Source organism: Tremella mesenterica (genome assembly GCF_000271645.1).
Source record: "Tremella mesenterica DSM 1558 unplaced genomic scaffold TREMEscaffold_12, whole genome shotgun sequence".
In the NCBI taxonomy this organism is placed as follows: domain Eukaryota; kingdom Fungi; phylum Basidiomycota; class Tremellomycetes; order Tremellales; family Tremellaceae; genus Tremella; species Tremella mesenterica.
Window position 1 is genome coordinate 222209 of NW_006711236.1, and position 24678 is coordinate 246886.

General features: G+C 46.5%; 8 protein-coding genes across 8 annotated transcripts; 6 read left to right on the forward strand and 2 right to left on the reverse strand.

Annotated features, from left to right (window-relative positions):
* Positions 1-42: 42 nt before the first annotated feature.
* TREMEDRAFT_45442 (uncharacterized protein) lies at positions 43-2495 on the reverse strand (the record flags this gene model as incomplete). Its single annotated transcript, XM_007006974.1, has 10 exons — positions 2242-2495; positions 1920-2097; positions 1736-1875; positions 1481-1636; positions 1209-1362; positions 813-1117; positions 706-766; positions 563-663; positions 247-431; positions 43-114 (listed from the first exon to the last, which is right to left on the reverse strand). Exons 1-10 carry the CDS (start codon positions 2468-2470, stop codon positions 43-45), a joined length of 1581 nt encoding a protein of 526 aa, XP_007007036.1. The 5' UTR covers positions 2471-2495.
* Positions 2496-4766: 2271 nt separating this feature from the next.
* On the forward strand, positions 4767-5201 carry TREMEDRAFT_64782 (uncharacterized protein; the record flags this gene model as incomplete). Its single annotated transcript, XM_007007018.1, has 1 exon — positions 4767-5201. One exon carries the CDS (start codon positions 4767-4769, stop codon positions 5199-5201), a length of 435 nt encoding a protein of 144 aa, XP_007007080.1.
* A 272-nt stretch (positions 5202-5473) lies between these two features.
* Positions 5474-6465, forward strand: TREMEDRAFT_64783 (uncharacterized protein; the record flags this gene model as incomplete). Its single annotated transcript, XM_007007019.1, has 3 exons — positions 5474-5503; positions 5724-5796; positions 6002-6465. The coding sequence occupies 3 exons, from the start codon at positions 5474-5476 to the stop codon at positions 6463-6465; spliced, it is 567 nt and encodes a 188-aa protein (XP_007007081.1).
* Positions 6466-8058: 1593 nt separating this feature from the next.
* Positions 8059-15350, forward strand: TREMEDRAFT_64784 (uncharacterized protein; the record flags this gene model as incomplete). Its single annotated transcript, XM_007007020.1, has 16 exons — positions 8059-8556; positions 8954-9014; positions 9328-9511; positions 9557-9781; positions 9827-11547; positions 11595-11635; positions 11684-12285; positions 12321-12494; positions 12537-12579; positions 12628-12732; positions 12780-12895; positions 12940-13570; positions 13800-14080; positions 14255-14348; positions 14526-14685; positions 14848-15350. The coding sequence occupies 16 exons, from the start codon at positions 8059-8061 to the stop codon at positions 15348-15350; spliced, it is 5439 nt and encodes a 1812-aa protein (XP_007007082.1).
* Positions 15351-15715: 365 nt separating this feature from the next.
* Positions 15716-17964, reverse strand: TREMEDRAFT_69910 (uncharacterized protein; the record flags this gene model as incomplete). Its single annotated transcript, XM_007007151.1, has 6 exons — positions 15716-15874; positions 16233-16894; positions 17085-17116; positions 17161-17189; positions 17236-17282; positions 17520-17964. 6 exons carry the CDS (start codon positions 17962-17964, stop codon positions 15716-15718), a joined length of 1374 nt encoding a protein of 457 aa, XP_007007213.1.
* A 176-nt stretch (positions 17965-18140) lies between these two features.
* Positions 18141-19455, forward strand: TREMEDRAFT_72280 (uncharacterized protein). Its single transcript, XM_007007152.1, has 3 exons — positions 18141-18554; positions 18797-19065; positions 19301-19455. The coding sequence occupies exons 1-3, from the start codon at positions 18202-18204 to the stop codon at positions 19414-19416; spliced, it is 738 nt and encodes a 245-aa protein (XP_007007214.1). The 5' UTR covers positions 18141-18201; the 3' UTR covers positions 19417-19455.
* Positions 19456-20552: 1097 nt separating this feature from the next.
* TREMEDRAFT_64787 (uncharacterized protein) lies at positions 20553-22334 on the forward strand (the record flags this gene model as incomplete). Its single annotated transcript, XM_007007021.1, has 4 exons — positions 20553-21371; positions 21573-21639; positions 21935-22078; positions 22297-22334. The coding sequence occupies 4 exons, from the start codon at positions 20553-20555 to the stop codon at positions 22332-22334; spliced, it is 1068 nt and encodes a 355-aa protein (XP_007007083.1).
* Positions 22335-23612: 1278 nt separating this feature from the next.
* Positions 23613-24200, forward strand: TREMEDRAFT_20027 (DNA-directed RNA polymerase I; the record flags this gene model as incomplete). The annotated part of the gene is made up of 2 exons (XM_007006899.1): positions 23613-23843; positions 24108-24200. Coding segments are annotated over 2 exons (324 nt in total), but the record flags the coding sequence as incomplete, so codon positions are not given.
* Between the last annotated feature and the right edge of the window lie 478 nt (positions 24201-24678).

Here is a 24678-nt window from a genome sequence, read left to right on the forward strand (position 1 = left end):
CATAATTGTTATGCATGATTGTTACAACCGGCCCTAGGACACTCATGCCAAAGGCTTATTCTTCAACCATTTGGAGAACATGGTCAATGCTCCTACAGGGTCGTCATGAGGTACCTACTCATCAGCCGGGTGAACCCTCGTTAAAGGTTGAAGAAAATGAAACATAAGAATTCGGTGGTGCAGAACAATCTTTCACGATGACCCTGAGGAAGAGATCAGAAAGCAGTCAGACGATGAATCACTCACCATATGTCCAGCGTTATGGAATGATACGAACGCAACGTTACCCGATCCATCACCCGCCGCCTTGGTCCATCCTACCACCTCTCCATCAGAGTCGGTGAAATTGTTCACTTTGGCAGAATTGTACGCTGCAGCATACGAGGTCTCAAGGTTGGCAAGGACGGACTCGCAGCCGATAGAATTGACAACTGCGACCGTCAACATATGAACGTCTCTCTGACGGCCAAATGCGTGTGACAATAAGTCAGAAGGGAGCGTGTAAGTGCACCGCAAAAGAGAAGAGGAGAAGGGAAGGCCACGGAGCCATTGTGGTACTCACGCATATCAGCTTCACCAGCGTACAGCAAAACCCTTATACCAGCTTCGATCAATTCAGGTAGTAAAGCCGCAGAATTGTGCATTCCATCTCCTTGAAGCAAGCTATAATTCAGCACAAACCCGTCCAAGACGGAAAGTACTGACAAATTCTGGTTGATCTGCATATTGCAAGATTGGAAAGTCACCGAAGCAGGAGCACCGAGTTCTGAAACCGTCAGTTAAGTCTTTGCGGTAGGATGATACTATCTCACCTTGCTTATTCTTAGGCTCGTTCATATAAGTCTCCATCCATCCCATTTCCCGGTAACATAAAGGTCCATCTGCATCCTTGCTCTTATCACACTTGCGTCGAACATCGTACATGTTTAATCCTAGATCCTGCAGATCTCCAAAGATGGCGGAATAGCAATAGATCCCCGCGGGCACACAAGCAAATCGAGAGTTGGTACGGTAACACGCGGAGATGAGGTTTTGACACCGTTGAATCTTGGCAGGAAGGGCAGCACATTCGGGACCAGCTGGATCGTATACAGCGTAAGGACCGTAGCACGCCCACCTAAATGTCAGCTACGGCCAGTGGAGTCAGCACTCGGGAATCTGTCGAAAGCTGGGTGGATAGGTGGAGAACGCAGCAAATGGATACGTACTCTGCGACGGTACCGAATTGATTGTAAGGATCTGTAACGCCATCACCAATCAAGAGGGATTTCAAGTTGAGGATGGGCAATGTGGGCACAGGCGCCAGAGAAAGGGCCGTGTTGTGTCTGAAGATAGTGCTGCCGATGTTCGGGATATATGTGCCTGGTCGTGAGCCTTTAATCAGATAGTGTAATCAGCCGAGGAACAGGATTCTCAAGGTACGTCCAGAAGGCGCAGATACTGGGAAGATAGGAAGGAGATCAAGATAGTTGCGACTCACCCGCATATGATTCTCCCGCCACATGGAAATCTTGTTCCGCATATTCCGTAAACTTGGAAATGAAGAGCATGAGGAAAGCATACACATCTTCGGCAGCCGCAGGGGAATTGTTGACAGTTTCGTCGTCAGAGTAAGAATATCCCACGTTCACTGGTTCTGAATGTCAACTTCTTTACTTATGGCATTATGCACTTGTAGCATTCCAACACCACAAACGTAACAGTGAACAGGAAAGTTGAGGCTATCGAAACTCACGATCAAGGAAAAGAACGTTGGCGACGTTATTCCACGAGTGTTCATTCCACGTCACATTCTTCCCCTCATTTGCGATGTTACATCCTCCCAATTCGAACAACAATCCCGTGGTGGAAGAACAGCCCGGTCCTCCATTCAGCCTACCTACGTCAGCTACGTAGGGACAAGACAGGAGGGGTCTGACCATAGAACCAAAGGATCGGAGGAAGGTTCATTCCGAGATTCTTCGAACCAAAAGAAGAGATGTTTGGTTTCTGATATGTCCAGGTATCCGGAGAGTTGTTTGACGGTAGGGTCGCACAGTTCCGGTTCGACCACTCGGAGTCTGTGGAGGGGAAAAGCTGGGTGTGTGAGGGAAAGGTCTGTTTGTCAATCTTAGTTACGTGTGCCATCGTTTCCAGCTCGTCACACGGGGAGAAGATAAGAGGGCCATGATGCATACGACCAGAACAGTGGTCCTGAGTGAAGAGAAGCATTGGCGAAGAATTAGAGAACAGGCCACTCACATTCTATCCCTTCCATAGACACACTCTCCACCTTTAAGCCTTCGACTTTGCCCTCTTCGATCTGTTGCCAATCATGCTTGGCCTGTTGTATAGCACCGTGCAACCATGACTGGGCGGTATCTATAGCCTGGGCTGCCAGTCCGGCAGGTGAGGCAGGTAGAAGGAAGCTGGGTACAGCGATACAGCTGACGACGAGAGAAAGGGCTGCGAGTGCTGTAGCAGAGCGCATGCTGGAGATGAAGAGTGAATAGGAGACGGCCCAATGTGAGGTTGTCAGTGTAGAGTAAGTGGTGGAGGTTGAAAGGAGGGGGAGGGGGGCTGGGTCGACGATGACGATGACGACAGCGACGGCGGCGAGGTCCGGTTCATGGGGAAATTTGATCCCGCTGCCTTGTGTTGTTGGGGACCTTCAAGGTCATCCTGACTCACACCCTACTTACTTCCATCTACAAATGTCATTTGGACCATGACTTGCCAGCTGGCAGACACACTCACTGACCACAGGTCAACACTGATTCGTCTTCGCTAGCTACAAAACTCACCCACCGACCGCCTCCACCCCGAAGTTATCGGGCTAAAATCACTCAACACAACTTCATCATCGTCATACCCGTTCACGTCATCCTTCACTCTGTCAATGTTTTTCATCTAAATATTATAACACCGCCTCATGACTCCTTATCTCTTCAGAACTACATCGCCTCCAACCTCCATATCTTCGATTCCCACGCCATTCCAAGAAAACGTCAGTGGTCTTATCCTAGAAGACAATGGAACGTCTATCCCTTCTGTTCATCTTTCATCGCCATGATACCAGTGCGCAGGTCCTCTCACCCAGTCTCCAATCTCGAATCTGTTGATGTGTCATGCTCCACCCACTTCTCTTCATCTCCTGCCGATTCTCGCCATCTTCTATCCTCCGTCATATCCAATGATCCACTAGCAAAAGCCCCGTCACGTCACACGTTTTCGTTCCTCGCAAGTAGACGTCATGTTTCTGGCGGAGATTATCTTTGGTCTCGACTCGACCGGTATGGACGAACGTGTGTCTTCATCATCGAAGGCTTGAAGGTTGACTGGCGATGAAAATCTATATAAACAATCGTCCTCCGCTTTCAGGAGCACGAACTTTGCACCAACATGAAAAACTTCTTTCAAACATATTTCATAGAGCAAGTCAGACCAGAGTGGGCCGTGGACTTTATGAAGATTCCCCCCAATCCGTCTAATTGTCCGGACCCACAATCTCAGATAATTATATCGTCCCCTTCCAAGATCAACACGCAGAGCTCTGACTTCGACTCTCGTCGCCAGCATTCCACACGTGACACCCTACCCAATACCTACGACGAATGCATGTATCCTTCCATGTCAGGATTGACATCCATCCCTGAAGTGGACGAGTCTCCTCAAGCGAAAGACAATGATATAGCCTCACCTCAGAGTACAACTGCAGGTACTGGTACCCCATGCAGCAACAGAACTTCGGATGTCCAAGCACCATCGAGAATCTACAGGATGAAAGTTTTCGCACGCGAGTCTGAAATGCAGTCCCTATCAGATATCTCAAATTTGTCCACTAGATCGGCCAGGAGAAATTATACCACGAGTATGGCCGATGATGGTAGCGGCCTGATAAGTCGGTCGATATCTTGGATGAAAAGTCTTTGATGGAATGAATCTGCTACATGACTCCTTGAAGAGGTCATTGTTCAACTCACTGCCGAGTTAGAAAAGTATTATGGTGGTAGTGACAATACAGTAGTAGAACCGAAGACTAAGACTACATCCTTTCATCAAGTACATGCATGCAGTAATTTGACGTCTGATGAAATTGTTTGATCACAGATACGCCGATAGATTCTCAATGGGATTCAAGAATTAGACACCTTAGACGTTATTTAGGACAATCGTGGGGTCTTTCTTCCCTCCGCTATCATCATATTCCCACCTCGCTTGAGTTTCCGACAGGATTTCCCTCATCACCGCTAGTGTTGTGAAGGAAATTTCGAGACTTGACAACACCAATCTATCACTTTATGTGCAAATATCGCTCGTTATCACCCTAATTGATGGAGCCGTGTCCGTCGATGACATCACCATCGTTGCCATGCAAGCTGTGCGGATCGCTTCCATTCCGCTGACCTACTTAATTACCTGATGAGGCAATATGGTTCAGAGCCATTCATTACATCTAGATGAACGTTTCCTTTGATGTGCACTGATCTGAGATGGCTATGTAAGAAGTGTCCAAGCTGGGTGTCAATATCTTCTGTTGATCTACTATCCTCAGTTCTTAACTTCCCATCCTTCAAGAAAGAATACGCCTACTTTTTAAAGAAGAGTGTGATTGAACTTGCGAGCGGCCCGAGCGAGTAACCACGATGTCAGGAAACGCGGATCCATCAATGTCATGACCGGGTAGCGAGCCCGCGATCATAAACCGTCCTAAAAGGCTCAATATCAACTCTGCTAGTGAGAGTTGATCTCGCTATAAGTACTGGTCATGACAATCAACGAGTACCATGTCAAAGGGACATGACGAGAGTTGTGGAATGACAGATCAAGAAGGGGAAAGTGAACTTCCCAATGAACAGCGCTCGTCTGCAGCAAACCTAAAGATCTCGTTTGGTGTTGGAAATTTCGCAGACCTCCCATTGGACGGCCTTAGTGATGATTCAGAGAAGCGAATGAGCAGTCCTGATCGTTCTGCCACCACAAGTCCAGCTTCACAAGAGTCATCCCCAACCGATGAGGTCTTCGAATATCACCAACTTGAACCAATCTTTGAAATTGATGAGTCTAGCAATGAATCAGACCCAGTTTTCAAGTCAGCTGACTCAATACTTTTGAAGGGTGAAGGGAGTTTGGTTCAAGTTTCGAATAGCAAAGAAGCTTCAAGTAGTGAACATGAACAACCAGAATCGAGGAGCCATTACCAGGCTAGCAGAGAGAATTGATTATTGATTCTATATTCTCCTTATTGTCAATTTCCCCTTTCTCATGTGGTGGTGAGCTCTATCAATAATGTTGTCGTTTTCAGTCCTATGTATGCATGCGTTGTTCCCATTGGTCGTCTTGTGCCACGTGCCACACCACCACATGTCGATGATCAATCACCGTGACCACGACGGCAACAACACGAATTTGTGCTGTCCCCCTCTACCTCGCATCACATTATCAATTCTCACAAGAGCATTCTCGTACTCTCACTGTCAATTGAAGCTTCAACATGACCACCATATATCCATCCTCCCCACAAGTCAGTGATCAACGTATGAGAAGGGCGGGGGAAACGACCCAGATCAGTTATTGGCAGAGTCGCATCTCACTTACTCGACTGATGAAACCTCATTATTGTTCAATCAAGTATATATGTCATCAAAGTCACAAGTGTCGTAGGTAACGCAGATAACAGTCTTTCGCATAGTGACGCTCTCTCTGTTCCCCCCTCGAAGCAGACGATATCATCTATCAGAAAGGGAAATGGACAGGAGACCACACCCTTCGAAGTTGGTGGCTGGAGCAAGAGGCCTTCAAGGGTGAATGAGAATCGTAAGTTAAGTGAATCGAAGGTCTCTTCCTTTTCATAAATCTCTACAAGGCGATGCTCTACCCTCTTCATTTCTCATGATCCCACGCGTCATCACCATACGAGCATTGCCGCTTTCGGCCCTATAAAACAGTCAGTCCCCTTGGTCGTGTGACAAGAAGAGCTTTTAGAGTAGTTTTACTTTTGTTGACACGTAGGATATGTCAGAATCCACAGGCCGAGAACAGACAACATCAGCAGATGCTTCAGATCTGACTGCACACCACAAACTCTCGTCGACAGGTACAAACTTGTCAAGCAAGGCGAATGGTGCCAAACTCGCTGTCGAACTCAGGTCATCAATTCATCCTACACAGACTGTCAAATCTTTCAGTCCCTTCTACCAAGCCGATCTTGATGCCGAAGAAGACTGGAAACTTATGAATGCCTCTGTATCTTCTCCGAGTACTGGTCAAAAGCACGTCGCTTCGAATCTTATCGGCCCCAGCTTTTCACGTGTCGTTACTTCCAACCGAGAGAGGCGGAGGAGAAGACCACCGTCTGCCACACTTCCGTCGTCCCCATTATCTAAGCCCCCAATCCAACCGGACCCTTGTGACGCGGAACAGGACTCTGAAAACAATGCTGCTTCAGCCGGCTTCAAACCAGAAACTCAGAAGACGAGCTCATGAGGGACGACTACTGCACGGAAGAACAAACCAATGGAACGGACAAGCGGATCAGTGAAGCCCATCCTGAAGACCCCGCTGGAGAGACCAACCCCACTTCAAATCGGAATGTTAATTATCTCAGCGTTTGATAGCTGCTAACTGCATGTAATTACCGATTATCGACGAGCACGGTTGTCGTGTTCCTCTTGATATTTGCTTTTTGTTATGCGTTTGCCTCGATTTGTCAAAGGGTAGATTACTAAGCTCAGTATATTTCATCGCTGTCGTTTCCCACACACTTGAACCAAGCCTCGGAAATGGCATATCAATAACACTCGATATGGACTCCAGAGGTCTTAACGATACGATCAAGGGAATGGGGAGGAAAGTGGACTTGCGGTTTCGGGGGAGGGAAATTAGAGATCTGGCCTGCCCCAGTAAAGTCCTCTTTTTTGGTAGTGTGAAACGGTCAATGATCAAAAACAGTATTAACACGGCATATGTCCATCGTCTCTCTCCTCCACACACGTATAAGCAGACGATACCCGTCACTCGACCATACTCTGTAAGGATCAATATAATGGAGACAATGGACGATCTCTACAAAGCGAGAATAGTAAAGCAAGTCTTGCCAGGTTTTCTGCTTCTCATCCTCCCGAAGGAAGGCGAGCCATGATGAGCAAGAAGTCTAATCTAAACGCGGTATCGTCTGATTCAGCTTTCTCAAGATGCTACCAATCTCTTCCTACACTGCCCTCAAGTCCCTACTTCTTCAAGTGAGGTTGCAAGCTTGCTTACTCGCAGTATATCTCATTCCACTCTTCACCAACACAGTCCACTACGTCTACACTCTTGTCCCAGGATGAGGATACCAATGACAAGCAGACGACGAATCAAACAATAATTTCGAACCTCCCCCACCGTGTCGATGCGTTTTGTCCTAGTCGCTAGTCGTGGGTGATTGAAGAATGGGGAGTAACGCTTTCATAGTGGAGGTTCGAAGTGGAGAAAGTCCTAGAATGAGAACATGACATGACCTGTGTGAGTCTCCCATAGTGCAATCGAACCACCATTTCATACTCCCACTCGTCATGAAGTCGAATGAAGACACGCTCCACAAATCGGAGATGATCCAAGGCCTGGGCTCTGAAACGAGCAGGTCGTCAGCTAAATCAAAAGACTCGACCGAATAACGGGCAAGCCGTTTTCCACTGAAGGCCAGGAAGAAGGCCGTCGAAAGAATTTGACATCACTCTGTGGAGCTGTATGTATCGTGGGAAACGACACATCCCCCGGTCCACGTATCGGCACCCCTGGAAGGTCTGGACCAACGATGACAACGACGTCATTTCGAGGAAGGCAATAGCCAAAAGAAGAAATCATATCGAGCGTAGGGAATGAGAGGGAGGGAAACGGCGTTGTCATGAAATCAATAAGTGAAGAAGAAGGTGTGACGTCGTATCGTGGGAACGGTGGAGTCGTCGGGCAAGAAATATCGATCCTTTGATGGGTATGACGCTCTGGGGATGGGTTGAAAGAGATAAATAGTGAGTGAGTGATAGAGTTTCTGTCCCAATTTCTCCAATCGACTTGATATCACTGACGTTCGGCATCATGCAATCTGCTTCATGGTCATCGTCCGCAGAATTCCGTCTTAGAGGCACCCCTCCCAGCCCAGAGTCCATAGGGTCAGGGACAAGTGCCGGTGAAGGGACCTGCAGTGGGGTGGACAAATCCCAAACTCCTGGAGGGTATCTCAAGAATGCAAAAGCAGAATTGTTGGAATTTAAAGATTTTGGGTGGCCGCAGGGGCCAAGCAAGAGAACACCATCCAGGTCAGGGCCAGCTAAACATAACGGTAGATCATCACTAGGTACCATCATAGAGATGGGTGAAGGGAATGGTACGCCGGGTGACGACGCAATCACCACCTTCTGTACTCTCTCTTCTAAATTCTCTCCTGACGACTTCGACTCCGTTTCAGGTAAACTTCACGGCACTGTGACTTTCGGTAGATCTTCTCCTAAAATCTCCTTCACCGCCGATCCTTGGGGAAGCTCATTGCCTCAATCACACACTGTCGGATCGGCAAACAACCTAGGTGTGGGAGGAGTCAGCAGGGACGACACATCCCAGTTCACCTCTCCACTATACGCTGATAACCACCCTTACCTCGGCTTGCAATCAAACTGGTAACTAGTCTAGATCTTTCCTAGTATGTGAGTCATCCCTTAGCTGACCAAAATCATCAATGTGCATGTATACGAATATGCATGTGCTGTACTTGCAAACGATACGAGAACATGAGTGCATACTTCGCAGTACGAACATCGGTGCGGCGATCGCCGCACTCTGCGATGACAATAATGTCACTTTCTCCTTCTCTAGCACCTTCGCACTTGTTGTCGGACTTTGACTACTTGCCTTTTCATACTCCGACCTAGGGCCTCAGTGCATACTCGTGCACCGTCTTCCTCTTCATGTTGTTGTGACTCTTACCTACAACTAGATGTCGGGAAATCACACAACTGACTTGATACCCCTCGGACCCCATAGCGATGAGGACACTGGTGAGTCCTTGCGATCCATCATTCCTTTACTTTGCTGACGCCTTTTCAAGATGTTTGCCGAGTATGTCGGGTCGAAGGGGATCAAGAGATGCCCCTGATATACCCCTGCAAGTGTTCAGGATCTGTCAAATACGTTCACTCGGAATGGTGAGCATCAGAACGCCTTGCTTGGAGTTGAGCTGATTTGAAACAGTTTGAAGAGCTGGTTGGCTCATACCCAGAAGAAGCATTGCGAGATATGTGGGCACGTTTACAAGTTTACAAAAGGTGTTTAAAGACCTTTGGGGAGAGAAGGAAGATGCTCACCCTCTAGTCTACCCTGATCACCTCCCTTCCACTATCCCCATCTCAGTCTTCATCCGTCAATCCACCATCACCCTGGCCAAAGCTATCACTTATATCCTACGGTTAATCCTGGTCATAGAGACATGGCTCGTAATACTACCCAGTCTCAACATGTTCAGTTTGAGATCACTCATGTGGACAGCTTCACACGTGTACGTACATTCCATGTTGTATGTAAGTCTCGCTTACATACAAAGGGCAAGACCGCGTTCCTTCTTCACCAACCCGAACGGAGCTTCCAATTCGCCTTCTATGAACGTCACCGAAGCAGAAGTTGTACTTTCCAACGAAACAATAGCCAATGCTTCTTCAGGGCTGGGATCGTCAAGAATGAACTTACGACAGATATTCCTGCCAGATCTCACAAGTGCGAGGTTGATTCTCAGTTCATTGAAACGATGGTATGACGGACAAGCCAGCACGTAGGTCTCTCAGATACTGAGCAGAGCACATCATCTGATACCCAGGCTGGTCACCTTTATATTCCGTGGCCAGGTTCTCACCATCATCCTTGCCGCCTCTCTGGTCGGCATGATCTTTCTCCGTGAATGGATCCTCCAACATGATTGGAACCAACACCTAACCAAACCTGCTGAACCGGAAGAAGAAATCAATGTGAATGACTGGCTGGTCATTCGTGGCATAGCGTTGACCAGAGCCGAATTCGACCAAAAAGTGGCAGCGTTCCGGAGAGTTCAAGAGGCCAAAGTGGGTCGCAAGCCACACGGAAAAACCAAGGTCGCCAAGTCTGAGCCAGACATGTCTACCATCATCACCAATCGTCAGTCCAGCGATGCCAAGTTGATTGCTCCTCTACCTCGGCGGAATAGTTACACATCGGACTCGCCATTTGGGGATGATCGAGAGATAAACGCGGAATCCGGACCTCTTAAGATCTTAAGGCCGTCTTCAATGCCTCCTCCCACTGTGCCATATAATCTGGTCGGCGAACCTAGTCCAACAGCCCTACCGTCTATCGCTACGTCTACCATCAAAGCCTCCGACTTTAGTGCCAGCAATAACCAGCTGTCGGATCCCAGTCACGAGCCCCTACCTCATGTGCCCGATCCCATACTCCGCCTCGACCCAGTCACCATTCCAATCACTCACTCCCCGCCTCGATACCGTCCTCCATCACCTATCCGTAGGCGCATCTCGGACGACTTCGAAAGAGATCCTGGCTTCTCACGAATGATAACCATGCCCAATGATCCCACCATCGCCCCATCACCTCCTTCAACCCTGCCTTCATCACCTTTACGTCGCTCCGTGACCCCTCTTCAGACCCACTTCTCACCAGATGAACGGCTGGCGCTTCGCGATACGGTTCGAGGAGATCGACCTCAGGCTGGACCGTCAAGTATCACAATCCCGGCTGTCCGTACTTCATTCGCCAAAGCTCGTTTAACACCGGAAGAGAAGTCGGACTACGATCTTAACTGGCAGGCACCTGAGCTACTTCCGCTCTCGGGATCGAAGGCGTCGCCTAGAAAGCCGGTTCAGCTACTAGAGCCAGATAATCATTTGTGGAAGAAGAGCCAACTGGCTGAGCTTCCAGATCTGTGCCTGGACCCAAACCAACTGACCAAACCCATACCGGTGGCCAGTCTTCCACCTTTGCCATCTTCATTGCCGTCTTCACCCACTACCGAAGAGATTGTAGCTGCCAATGGTGGAATACTTGGTATCCATCCGAAAGGTTTAGCGGTCAAAGAAGGGTCGCCGGAAAGCGCCCGGAGTGAGACGCCACCTAGCGTCAGGCGCTCTGCATCAGCGTCTTCCACACCTAGCGCCGCCAGTGTAGCAAGTGACCAGGCCGATGCCATCGACGAGGGAGACATAGATGGTGTCTTCTCCCTACCGCTGGCTCAGCAGGAGCAGGAAGCTGCAAACGACGCGGGAGCCATGTTGGATCTACTAACAATGAACGTGGATCATTCCGACGATGGAGCTGAGCCAACACAGCGCGAGCCCATTGGTGAAGCCGGACCAATCGCGCCTGTCCATGCAGCACCTGGAAGACCTTTAGTCGGCCCCATGCTACCACAACCCAATCACGAGGATGACGAAGGCGATGATGATGCTGAGGCGGAGGCTCCGAGGGCGCCGCAAGATATGGAGGACGGTTTTGCCGAAGAACAAGAGATGGATGCACTTGAGAGAGAAGATTGGGATGGTGTACTGGAGGGTAAGTCCTTCTTGGTAGTGGATCCAGAAATAGTGCTCATGTACCAGTCGTCGGACTGATTGGGCCTCTTCATGGCCTTTTCCAAAATGTAGGTCTCGACTTCTGTCCGTACAATCGGGAATGCTGAACTAAGTAGCTACTATTCGCTCTCATCGTCATGGGAGCTGCACTCTGTTCACTAGTGGCAATACCCATCATTATCGGCAAACTGGTCTTATTCGCCGACCCTTTACGTTTGACCGTTTACACATTCCACATGGTACTTCGAGGAGTGCACGTCTTGACCAGTCCCGTACTCGACATCTCTTGGGAGATTGTGCGTGACGTCTTATTCATCCCTGCGTTTAGCTCTGCGAAAGCATTATGTCGTATCCTCGGTCGAGAACTGCAATTGGGTCAACAAATTGATGACTTCACCGGTCGACTCGGCTTTCATCTCCCGGATCTACCGACGATCATCTCGACGGAAGTCGACAATGCGTATCCTTTAACAAGAGCTATTGGTCTCAAAGTCGTTCAGGCGCATGAGAGCTTTCGTCGAGTATGTCTAGATCTGGCAGCTTCTGACCATCTTTCTGATCAAATATGGGTTTTGCTCGCTGGCTATGCGGCGGCGTTTGCTTTCCTGCTCGTCATAGCAATGACAGCGGATGAACATGGAGGGGTACTGTCTGCTACTCTCGCTATCAATTTCAAACGATACGTTCAGTTTCTCAAGGCAAGTCTCGGCTCTTTACAGTGTGTCGCGGAATCACATAGAGCTTTGCTGACAGTCAGCTGTCGTTCTTCATGATTTTAGAGCTGGCTGTTTTCCCGTTCACCGTTGGGATTGTCATTAACTTCTTCACTGTCCCATTGTTCCCGGACACGACCATTACTAGCCGCTTGTCCTACTTCAGAACCAATCCCTTCGGTGCGATGTTTACAAATCTACTTGTTGGGACTTTGTAAGTTACTTCGTTCATTGTCGTTCACAAACTGAACTCCAGGTTCATGTTTTCCTTCGCAGGCATCTTGGCTTATCTTCGTAGCGTGTGTTTCCCCCCAGCTGACATAAATGTACGGTGACTAAGTTGGCAGATATGCAGAAAAGGAGCATTGTTCTTTATTCGGGACCCTGCCGACCAAAATTTCTCCCCTGTCAAAGATACCATTGAGCGTCCTACTGGCTATCAATTCAGAAAGGTATGTTCACCCGATGTTATTGAGGTGCATCATGACTGATGATTTAGCTATTGACTTCGGCGATCATGTATTCTTGTCTGATAGGTTGCATCTTCGGTATCACCTGCTGGGGTATATATTACCAACCTTACGTCGAGGTCCTTCCTCTCCGCACAAATGGATTGTACGTATTCATTCATCCTCTTTATACAATCACTAATAATTCAGTGAACCACTTTCATCAATCCCCTTTGACCTACTCTTCCTCCACATTATCTCTCCTCCTCTGATGGAATATTTACGTCCACGAGCTCGACTTCGTCGTCTCACTCAATCATTCTTCCGTAACTTATCCTCCCTCTTCTTACTCACACCACTCATCATGTCTCGTAATCGTCTCACACGACATCTTCCTCTTCGTGGGCCGTTCATTCTCGAGCGTATCGTTTGGCCAACACTGGATTTCTTCTTCCAAAGATTTCTCAGTCCATACGATAATAGCGCGACCGCCATGCGTGTTCCTGCAACTGATCAGGTCGTTTTACTCCCATTGTTAGTCCGACGTAAAGCCGGCGTCTTTGTTCCTGTAGACGAAATTGGTAGACCGAAGACGGACGAACATAAACTTAATCTGTTGAAACAAGATAGAGCAGCAAGGAAAGCGAATCGTGATCCTGTCAAAGATTATAATGTGGTTTGGTTGCCAAAGTATTGGAGAACAAGAGTGCATGTGTTTATCATGATGTGTATATGGGCAAGCGCGGTGGTTGTAGCGGTAGGATTATTTGCTCCTCTTTTAGTTGGAAGAGCGGCTTTGAGATTGTTATGGGAGGAGAAAGTACATGATGGGTATAGCTTGGTAAGTCATTCATCATTTACTCTGATGCTTTCTTCTCCCTCCTTATCCTTTCCATCGTGTTTCTCGGCGAGATCGTTGTTGTCCTTCCCGTAAATCATCAGACACTTCCTATCATGATACAGCCTGAACGCAGGGGACTTTCAGATAGGCGTCTTCGATACCATATAGTATGGAAGAATAGTAACAAACATGTACGAAAGGTAGACAACTGGTCTGTACTGACTCGCAGATAACAGGAGCAATCATCATTCACCTGGCCATTTCCCTCGGTAGTCAAGTCCAAAAACGTATCATCGCGCTCTCGCGTGCGCCACAACTCAGACGGTCAGACTCTAGCCAACGATTCAAACGTTCCGTCATCTTCAATCTTATTCGAGGATACGGGGTCTTCATGCTGTACGGTATAGTGCCTTTATTGCTGGGGATCAATTGGGAGGTGTATTTGACTATTCCCGTGAGATATATGAGAGATGGAGGGACCAAGTCTGTTTTGCATGTTTGGGATGCCTGGTGAGTTTGTTTGCTCGAACGTCTCATCACCTCACCACTTCACTCCCATGTATAACATGTCTCTCCATTTGGGAAATCTGTCTTGTAACACTGGTTTCAGGCAGTCTTACGGAGTCAGCACTTTGGAAAGCTCGAAGGTAGGAGTCAGAGGGATAGTAATAGCTGACTGTTCAGGGCTACAGGCGTGATCATTTGCTGTCTGTTTGCTGGTATCAGCGTGGCCTTTCCTAGGTTCGCCGGTCGAGGTCGAGGTCATCATCTCCTTCGGGTGAGTCTTGTGTCTTTGGGACTCTTTCCTCTTTCCGACTCACAGCTGACTCATTCCACATCAATCAACGAGCGCTGTGAAACGGTACTCGCTCTTCCATGTTCTAGATCATCGTCTGTTCATGTCGTATGGATTGAAGACCACTCTGTCGTAGAACCTGCCCGCTGATACTCGCAGTTACTGAGAGCACCAATGAACTATAGTTTTCGAACAGTGAACACTGTAACACTTCCCGTTCTAGGTTATCTCCTCGTACCTTTAGTCTTACCATGGTTTACCACTGCTATCCTTGTCCCATTCATGTGGTACAGTCCCGACTCGGATCGGAACTTTGCTTGTGAGTGTACCTTCCAACTGTCAGAGCTTCCCTCGCCATTACTCGTACTCGGTCTTGATTCTTCGTCTTATGTCTATGTTCATCAAAGGACGTGGAATATCACTTTCAACTACTCTTTCTCCTGTATGTAAAGATTCAAGTGAATATATACTGACTCATCAGTCCGCTTGGCTTTCCCATGTTGTCTATGGACTCTTCTCATTTACCTCCTCCGTCGACCCGCTCGACAAAAAATGACAGCTCTTCGACAAAAAATGATCGATGCAGAGTACGTGTTGGAAGAGCGTGTGGAGAATTACGTACCTTCTGGTCCTCTTTCTCTTCCTCTTGCCAATCTAACTTCATCTGGTGATGATGAATGGGAAGATATAATCGATGATGATACTTCTCCTTCCCATCTTATGTCTCAATCAACACTCGAACCAACACCTCCAATCGCCCAACAAGATCACCCGGAAACTTCATCGAATTCTTCGTTGGTCTTGAACGGGATGGACAGTAATGATTCGAAACAAGACGAAAATGGAACCTCAGCATCGGAGAATGAGGAAGAAAGGGTGATCCGTTTTCGTCCACCTGAATCGGTCATGGAGTTGACATTGGAGAGAGAAGCACGTATGGCCGAAGAGAAAGTAGAAGAATTTGTGAGACGTGAAGGATTATGATATGTGTTCTTTAATATATCCTGCATCTAAAGTTCCCAAATTACCAGTACGAGTACATATGTTGTACATGAATGTCACGATGCATTTGTTTTGAATGGCGAATTATGAGTGCAATGATTATATGCATACAATAGTTGAGAATGACACTACTATATCCACTCTCATCTATCTTTTGCTTCCCCTCCTTACTCAATTGTGCGTACAAGACATCCAGCTCGGAATTTGTATCTTCATCCATGGTCCCTTGTAACCATCATGCATTTAATTCTAAAGCTTAGGATTTGTATTTGGGTCGCAAAGAAAAGGCAAAACTGATCGGATTCAATAGTTGATGAGAGAATCATGAGACGAGGAGAAAGAAGAAACTACCAAGCTTGTTGTGTTAAACCCCATTGACGAAGTTGTTCACATGCTGGTGATTTCTCTGATTGTATAGATCTGATCTTTTCGTAATCCGCACCAAAACCGAAGAAACCGGCTTCTTGGGAGATACGGTGTTGTTGTCGAATAGAAAAGGTTTCGCACTGTGAATTAGTGACCTTCTCTCTCTTTTATTCCTGAACGAAGAATGACGATATATTAATTCTGACCCCCGGATCCCCGCCCGTTCCCCCAGTTCGTTCCCCCAGTCCGTTCCACTGATAACGTGGGGCTTCAGTTATCTGAATTAGTTTTGTAGAGCGAAGATATGATACAATGAGGGTTTATTTCCTCATGACTCTGTGACAGAGAGACTCCGACCTCACCACTGGCTGACACCTTCTTTACCAGCGACGGAAATATCGTCTATATTCCATCCTTGCATTGGAATGACCGGCGGAGAATAGGGACGGATGATTAATCATATAAGCAGATGAAGAAGAAGACATGAAATGAACCCACCTCATTCCTCAATCTACCCGCATAAACACTTTCAACACCTCTTTCGAAAACTCTAACTTTACTACTATACATAGCAGCATCTTTCTTATCCCTTCTAGTTTCAGGTACACTTTGCCATAATTTACTTCCTTCCCATTCTTCCCCATTAACCCAATATGGTACACCCCAATTCCAAGTAGTTCTTCCCAAATCAAAATTATCAGAAGGTTCGAAATTATATTTAGGATCAGGAACGTTTGGTCCAGAGAATAAACTTGGTATGATTGATATTAAACCGAATAAGAATAAAATTATTAATGGTAATAATGCCATTAAAGGTGATGTAGGTCCTGTATTTTCATTCGTTTGATTACGTTGACGATATCTTTGATTCATAGGTCCACCACCACCACCACCACCGAATTGAGCTTGAAATATACCAGGACCACCAAATGTGAATACGTTTCCTTGTGGATGTAATCCACCACCGAAAAACATGTTGAATAAATCTTCAGGGTTTATATCACCTTGAAACCCTCCTCCACCGGGAGCGGGACGAGTACGGAATATGTTTGATCCGGATGAAGAAGGGTTTCCCCTCTGAGTTGGATCTACAGATGGGTTGGAATCGTATATTGAACGAAGGTTGGAATCGGATAAAACTTGGAAAGCTTTGGATATCACTGAGAGTCAGCGAGCGAGCACTTGGGAAGATGTTGGCTGCAAAATCCAACAATCTGTGTGGAATATTAGGTAACGGCGTTTTGAGGAATGTCAGAAAAACGTTCAGACTTTAGGGAAATGCCAAGGTCTCAATGGGGCTGGGCATGAACCCGCCTTGAGGTGGGTAAGATATCCATCATGGAAACTCACTCTTGAACGCCTCATCTGCGCCCGGGGCACCGCTATCAATCAGCTCCGCTTTTCACTCATCAACGGCTTGACATACTTTTTATCTGGATGTAATTGTAATGCCAACTGCTGGTCAGGTCTCGTTTCAAGAATGATCTTACCGAAGACGCACCTTTTTGTATGCCTTCTTCACGTCATTCTCAGTACAGGTTTTCTCCACTGTGTGTCAGACGCCTCCGTTGGTCACCAGTCCAATATCGATTGGATGAACGACCATCCCCTGCCAGAGATCTTTCCGTGTGACATAGACATGAATTTGCGTGGAAAATTGAAGAGGTATATGGAAGTAAATCCCATCAAGGGAACTCACATCGACTCGTCTTCGTGAGAGGATATACGAAGAGATGAGTAGGCATCGAGGGTTTAGAGAGAATTGGAAAAGAACAAAGAACTCACAAGATAAAATCTCATAATATTGATGATGTTTACACATCTTTACCCTTTTGACAACTTCCATTTGTTTGACAGTATACTCTCTCTTTTCCTTTTCCTTTTCCTTGGATTTACCTTTTTCGTCATGTCCCATCCTCCTATGTGTCCCACTTTCACTAACGTGTTCTTCCACCCCTGTGGATCTAGCTGATCTACTAGATTCCCCTTGTTGTTCCATCCCACTTGTACCGTTAGATCCATTCGGTCCATTTGTTGGTCGAGTATTGGAAGAAGATTCAGATATCTTAATCTCTCTCTGAATGATAGTCACCAAAGCTTCACCTTCTGGTGTAGAGTAAAGAGATACGGATTTCGATGCGAATTTCAATGCTGTAGGGAAATTTGAGGCAGATCTATGTTTTTGAGCTATGGACAAACATCTTAGGGCTTCTTCTTTATTGACTTCCATGCTGAAAGACAATTGGGTGAGGTTTATAAGGTAAAAGCAGAGTGCGTGGAAGCAAGCTCGGTGAAGGAGGAGTGCGGGGATAACTGCCACGACGGAATAACGCCGAAATGCCGTTCAGTTGCCATTGCCACTCCTTCCACTGTCTTCCAACGTTCGTCTTGACACAGTGTCTTGATAAGAATCCCAGCCGCTATCTTCCTAAGTGTGTAATCATCTTTTAATTCATTTTTGAAGGGTATGACTCAACATCAAGCGGTATTCCTCCGTCTTCCCTCCCCACTATCCCCTCGACAACTAAATCTTCACCCCTCCACACCCCTCTCCTCTCTCATCCCCGAATCATGGGACGCATACATCCGTACCGCCTCTCGTATCCTCGACCCTCAGGCGACTGTGGGGGATCTACATGATGACAGAGGTTCTTACCATCCGATAAGCTTGGAGGTATGTGCCAGAATACGAGGAGGAAAAGGAGGCTTTGGGACACAATTACGGGCTGCGGGAGGGAGGATGAGTGCTGGTAAGACGAATACCGATTCTTGTAGGGATCTGTCAGGAAGAAGGATATCTACCCTGAAAGAGGCTCAAAGGTGGGTTGTCTCCCAAATTCTTTCCCCTTTGCCATCATTGGTAGCACCCAAACGTTCTGAAGCTGAGTTATGTGTCATCACCGTTCACAGTATCTCTCGAATCGCTTCTAATTGACATCTTCCTCCTGCACCTTCTGTCTTCAGACCTTTTCTATCCTTGGTCACATCTAATCAACGTAGGATCCATGCATGTCCCCCAGATTGATTTGACGATGGAATATTTGAACACCGCTGACGAACAGACAAGCAGAACTGCTCGAATCAGCCCCAGCGATCAAAGCAGCTGCAGCCGCCGCGGAAAAGGCAAAGCTGGAAGCTTTAGAACGAAAACTCGGTATTGTCCCTCCTTCCCGCACCGGAGAATCCAGCTCTTCCGGGGACTCCAATGGTAAAAGAATGGCAGAGGTGGATTTGGAAGAATTGGCCAAGAAGAAACACAAGTTTGATGATCATGCGTTTTTGGAGGAAAGTAGGGAGATTAATGAGAATGTCAGGTCTGCCGTTTCCATGGGTGAGTAGAGTGTAACTGTTCTTTCTTCTCCCCATTGCTCTTTTCAAACCTTTCCTGTCTGCTCATTGATATCTCCTTCACTTGCCTTCGCCGATCCCTCGCAGGGGATCTTCCTCGGTGATTTCAATTTCCGTCCTACTGAAGTTGGTAAACATCAGCGTCATTTCCCCTGTACGCTCATTCGTTGTGAGAAGAACAACAAGACAACATTTTGGACTCGCTTGCTGACTCTTAGCCATGTTACTGAAAAAGAAGAAAAAGCCTAAACCGAATGCTACTCTGGTTTCGAAGGACAAAGATACACTTTCGATGCCACCTCCCATAACCACCGCTAAAGCTACCCCTGCATGAATCCGTTGTACTGTTACATTCATGTATCTCTGCATAAGCCCATCCTTGTACTCTTACTCCACTCTGTCTTACGTAGACTGATGATCTTTGAGTGAATGTATCACATGTATCCCATCATATTCGTAAGTTACTCCTTCAATTGGAACCTACTGCAGATCCCGTACTTTTACTCGAAAGTAAAGATAGAGCATGTCATGTTCCTTCTTGAAAGTCTATTCTCTCTCGACATCTCACCTTTGATAACATGCATGGAATATCCCTTCTGATGATCCTACCTCTAATCACACGGTTAGTCACTCTTCCCACTTAATACCACCGTCAGAATCACGAAAAGAAATTAATCCATCCCATCGGACAGACCGGAATAAACATATCCCACGAAGTAGGTACAGTATCTGAATTTCTAATAAAAGTAAAGAACGTTCCTAGAAATCCTAATCCCTCACCTCAGGGTTACGCAAATTATACTAATAACCCTTATCCTATTTTCTAAACTCCCATTAGTTTGTTCGTTCAGAATATCTCCGATGTAAGGGGTTTTTAGTATCGTCACTGCGTCTCATCGGTTGGTCCACGTAGACTATGGCGCTTTGGCGCAGGGACGAGGGACCAATTGCCGTTAGAAAAGGAAGAAAAAACATGTTTATGCATTTCTTATTTTATGCTTCATACTCCACTCACTTGCATAGAAGCAAGAAGACGAATATATATATATATATGGAGGAATAGAAGAGAGCGAGAGAGAGAGAAGAATTAAGCCTATTGTTCCAGTGTTTTCTCATCGGTCATATCTTCGGATCCTCGGCTTCCGGAGTGAAAAGCTTCGCCCACGGTTTCGGATCGCATTAACCATTCGATAATTCCTACTATACACATCTCGACACATCATCTACATCTCTCCTCCCGTCACCACTTCGTTTGACTGAGGAGGACACATCTTGAGATCGTGTTGCCGTACTGGATTAGTGAGAACAACTGGTTTTTTCGTATTATTGGTACTTGTCTAGGCAAAACACTCGACACTTGACCCGACACCGATAGACCACAAGCTTTACACGTCCAACGGAGATCAAACATCGAACGTCGAACGACAAGAGGAAGATTTGAAGGAAGATAGAAAGATATTGCAACCCACTATGCGTCTCACAACACCTTTATTACTCTCACTCGTTTCTCTTCTGGAAGCTTCAGCTCGTCCTGAACCTGTACCTCAACCCCTACCCCAACCTCCACCCCCTCAACTCCGTTACCTACAACCTCGCCCTCCCTATCAACCACCTTCCATCCCAAAATCGAACCAAAAACCCAAAGTAAATTCTCAACCAATTATCATCCAAGATACTTTCTTAGATGACGATGAAGAATCAATCTCTTCGATTCAATCGGAAGGATATCAAGAAGAAATCATAGTTAAAACTCCCGAAGAAATTGAAGAAGAAGAACAAGCTGCTTGGCTTGCTTTGAGAGAAAAAGATAGAGCTAATAGAGGTAGAACTGGTCCTGTTGGTTTAGCAGAAGAATTCGCAGGTTATGCAAGAGCTAAAAAAGGTCCAAGAAGGAGAAGAAGAAAGAATGTTAATAAAGTCAAAAAAGAGAATTTAAAAATCCGAGAATTTGATGAAAGTGGTAAATCGGAATTGGGGAGTTTAGCAAGGGGTTTCAAAGATGAATATGAAAAGAAAATGGGAATGAGGAAAGAAAAAGTTTTGAGTGGAGATGAAGATAAATGGAGAGATTACGCTCAAGCTGAAACTGTTGCTGCGGCACATTCGATGGGTAAAGCTAAAAAGGTGGAAGATGATACTGAGAGAAATAACAAGATGGGAAAGGATACGGAAAGTAAGAACGGGGAAGGAAATGAGGGGGAAGGGATGGAAGGGTATTCGAGATGTTTGACTCAAGGTAGGATAGTAGGGTATGCTAGGTATCCCGGTTGGGTGTTGGAAGGAGATGAGGTGAGTTACCTCCCATCATACGTCGACTAGGTTCTTGCGAAGTTGTCATAGGAGTTTCTCGATTGGAATTTCCAGACGAGTTCACTGGTATCACTGCCAAGCTTCTCCAAGATCAATCAGTACATGTGACATGTGTATTTGAAGAATTAAGTCCGAAAGGAAAAGCGGGAGGAAGGGGTCGAGAACACGGCTGACGCCCAGTTGAGCGGGTCAGTACCAGTCACACCGGAAATGTCGTGCATGTCAGCCTGTACCCATTATGGGGAGGGTGAGTGTCTTCTCTTCGCTTTCATCTTTCCTTCCTGCCATGGTCCTGGCCTGTGCGACACGTCACGCCCATAATTGTCGTGCAGGTCCTCTGCGTTTTCGACAGCCCTCCTTCACTTCAAGAAACTGGTTCATCTTCAAAACACACATCTGCTCTATCATTCATCCATCTCGTCGACCCTTTTACTAGATTCGGTACTTGTACAATCATCACCCGCATGATGTATCGAAAAGGACATGAAGGAAGAGCCACACGAAGAACGAGAAGAAAGAGATGACAACTCACTAACGCACAGCCTGCACAGGGGTTTCCTTCTCCCCATCCAAAAAGTCCTGTCGATTGAAAGGTATCACCATCCTCTCTTGGGATCTACGACCTTCGACCGCGACTGGAGATGTGGTCGATCTGGCAGGTGGATGTGAAGCTTGGGCTCCATTTGGTGAGTTTTGTTACATGCTGTTCCTGTGTTACATCCCATTTGTCGTCTACCCAGTGCTCGATGCCCCCCGAACAGTGTCGTCCGGGACCGTCTGATGTACAACAAAGAGGTCCCCTTCGTCCCTCCGACTGTGAACACGTAGACTTGGGGAAGGATGATTCCACTCGGTGTCGTCATTATCGGAGGTCAAGAGTAATGGGATTGATACTGATCATCAGTTCCCCCCGAGATGAACGCAGTATGCTGTGACGCCTGATCACGTCGAATTGTACGACTCATATGTAATATCTGGACATTTTCTTGTAGGCCTAAGTACATGTAGAATACGAAGAGTGTTTGAGTTAAGATACACCTCAATGTTGTCATGTAGAAACACGTTGAACCGCCCCAGTGCATCATGCATCTGTAAAGTTCCGTCGGAAAAGACGGAATCAAAAAAAAGTTGATTTTGCCCTCTTCTTCAAACTTTCCACCCTACAAATCATACCACTCATACCCTATACACTTAATGGGCAAGACCACAAAGAGTCTCCTACGTGGCCTTTGATAGAGGACAGAGAGTGAAAGCCATCATAGATCGAAACGAACAAATAGAGAACAACAGGGATAATTTTCTCAAACATGATAGACCCCCTATCCCCATCATCTTCCAAAGATCATACAACCTTTCACACCCTCACGAGAGAAAGAGCATTTCGTCATCCCCCTTCTGACCGTTCAGACGTACCTGCATTAGATCAGCTGGTAGTTCCTCATATAGAAAGCTTCAATGCGTTGTTGGAAGGTGGGACAGAGGATGGGAGAGGGTTGTTAGCTCTAGGGATTGAAGAAGTAGGGGAGAAGGTGGTTTTTGATGGTAAAGAGAATGAGGGAATGCCTTGGGGTGGGAAGATTACTTGTGAGTGTCACACTCCCTCAACTCATTCTCATACCGTTACACTCTCAGCATTTAGGTACTTCATAGAGTTTAGAACCTTTCCAATCGAGAACAATGCTTTGGGATCCTTCCACCATGTCCCAGAACCCGCATTGAGCCCTAGCTGGTATCGAAGTCATGTGTGACTTGACCTCGGATCTGAGCTATCGTTTTCAGCTGTGAGAGCCTAAGGGCCCATTCTGATTTTGATTTTCGGGAGTTGTGAACCGTGAGATGAAAGAGTGAGACACGAGGATAGGGAGGATGTCCACAGTGTGAAGAAAAGGGAACATGCTGAAATCCAGACCGGATTGATAAAATAGCTATAGGTAGACCTATGGTTCCTGAGAAAGATAAGTTATCTGTAGAGCGGAGAATCTTCCCTAGCGAGGTGAGTTTCCCCGCCTCAGCCTACCAATTTCTCACCTTGGTAAAAGCATCGATCATTCCCACAAGCTCATAGCGCTGTCCCTTTTGCCCCCCCCCCCCCCCCCCCCGGGGCGATTCTTGGCGTTCAGAATCACCTCCATTGCCATGACTTCTCGCTCGCATGATGAGAGAATATCCGTCGGAGGTATTTCAAGCAATGGATGATCTTGGCCACAAAAGCTTACCACCAGATTCTCCGATACCGACCGACCTGTCGATTATTTCGGTGAACAATTACGTATGGCAGGATATAATTATTACGGTAACGAACCCATGTATTCCGGTATAACAGGACAAGAATTCAGTGCGGATATATATATCGGATTAGTATATTATCAAAGGTTGAGACATATGGTCAATGATAAATTTCAAGTCAGAACCACTGGACCTGTTGATCCTCTAACCAGACAACCTGTCAAGGTGGGTTATTCTCTACTGTTCTTGTCTCATCCTTAGTCTTATTCCATTCCTGCATTGTCTCATTCGTTCGTTCATTCATCCATTTATCCATTTGTTCACTGCCCACATATGTTCTCAAGAAATTTACCTATATCCGCAATTCACCCTCACTGCGAACTCATCAAGTTCCTCAAACACCGATCAATGATCGATAATCAAACGACAATCTTGCACGCCAATCTTATCTCCATAATGAAGGCTACAAGAGATGATACTAACACTCAGGGTCGTAAACGTGCAGGAGGTATCCGATTCGGTGAAATGGAACGTGATGCACTAATAGCTCACGGTACTTCTTTCCTCCTACAAGACAGACTCATGAACTGTTCAGATTATTCTACAGCTTGGGTATGTAGGACATGTGGTAGTTTGATAACATTAGGTTTCGATGATGTTACAGGTGATAAAACGGGTAGAAGGGAATATTGTAGGATATGTGATAATACTTTGATAGACGATAAGATTGGTGAAGATGATAAGAAGAAAGTCGGGATGTTGGTCAAAGGTTTAAGTGAAAGGAAAGGTGAAATGGATGTGGTTGCTGTTCCTTGTGAGTTATACTATACCAATATGATGATATCAAATCTGACGAACAGATGTTTTTAGATACGTGTGTTTCTTTTCTTCCTTTTTTCTTTCTTCTACTTTCTTACTTATATTCATACCCTCATCCTTCCCACTTGTTTCATCTCCATCCTTCTTCATCGTCTGAAAGTATACCAACCAACTACTCCGCGGGTCGGAGAAGAAGGGATGGGTATATTTCTCTCCGGATCCGAGACTCTGGAGTAAAATC

Excerpts from the sequence above, each read along its gene's own strand:
- TREMEDRAFT_72280 (XM_007007152.1), top strand. The coding sequence starts at position 18,202 with ATGACTCAACATCAAGCGGTATTCCTCCGTCTTCCCTCCCCACTATCC. Across the intron at positions 18,555-18,796 it reads ACCCTGAAAGAGGCTCAAAG|ACAAGCAGAACTGCTCGAAT; the intron begins GTGGGTTGTCTC and ends GCTGACGAACAG. Across the intron at positions 19,066-19,300 it reads CAGGTCTGCCGTTTCCATGG|CCATGTTACTGAAAAAGAAG; the intron begins GTGAGTAGAGTG and ends GCTGACTCTTAG.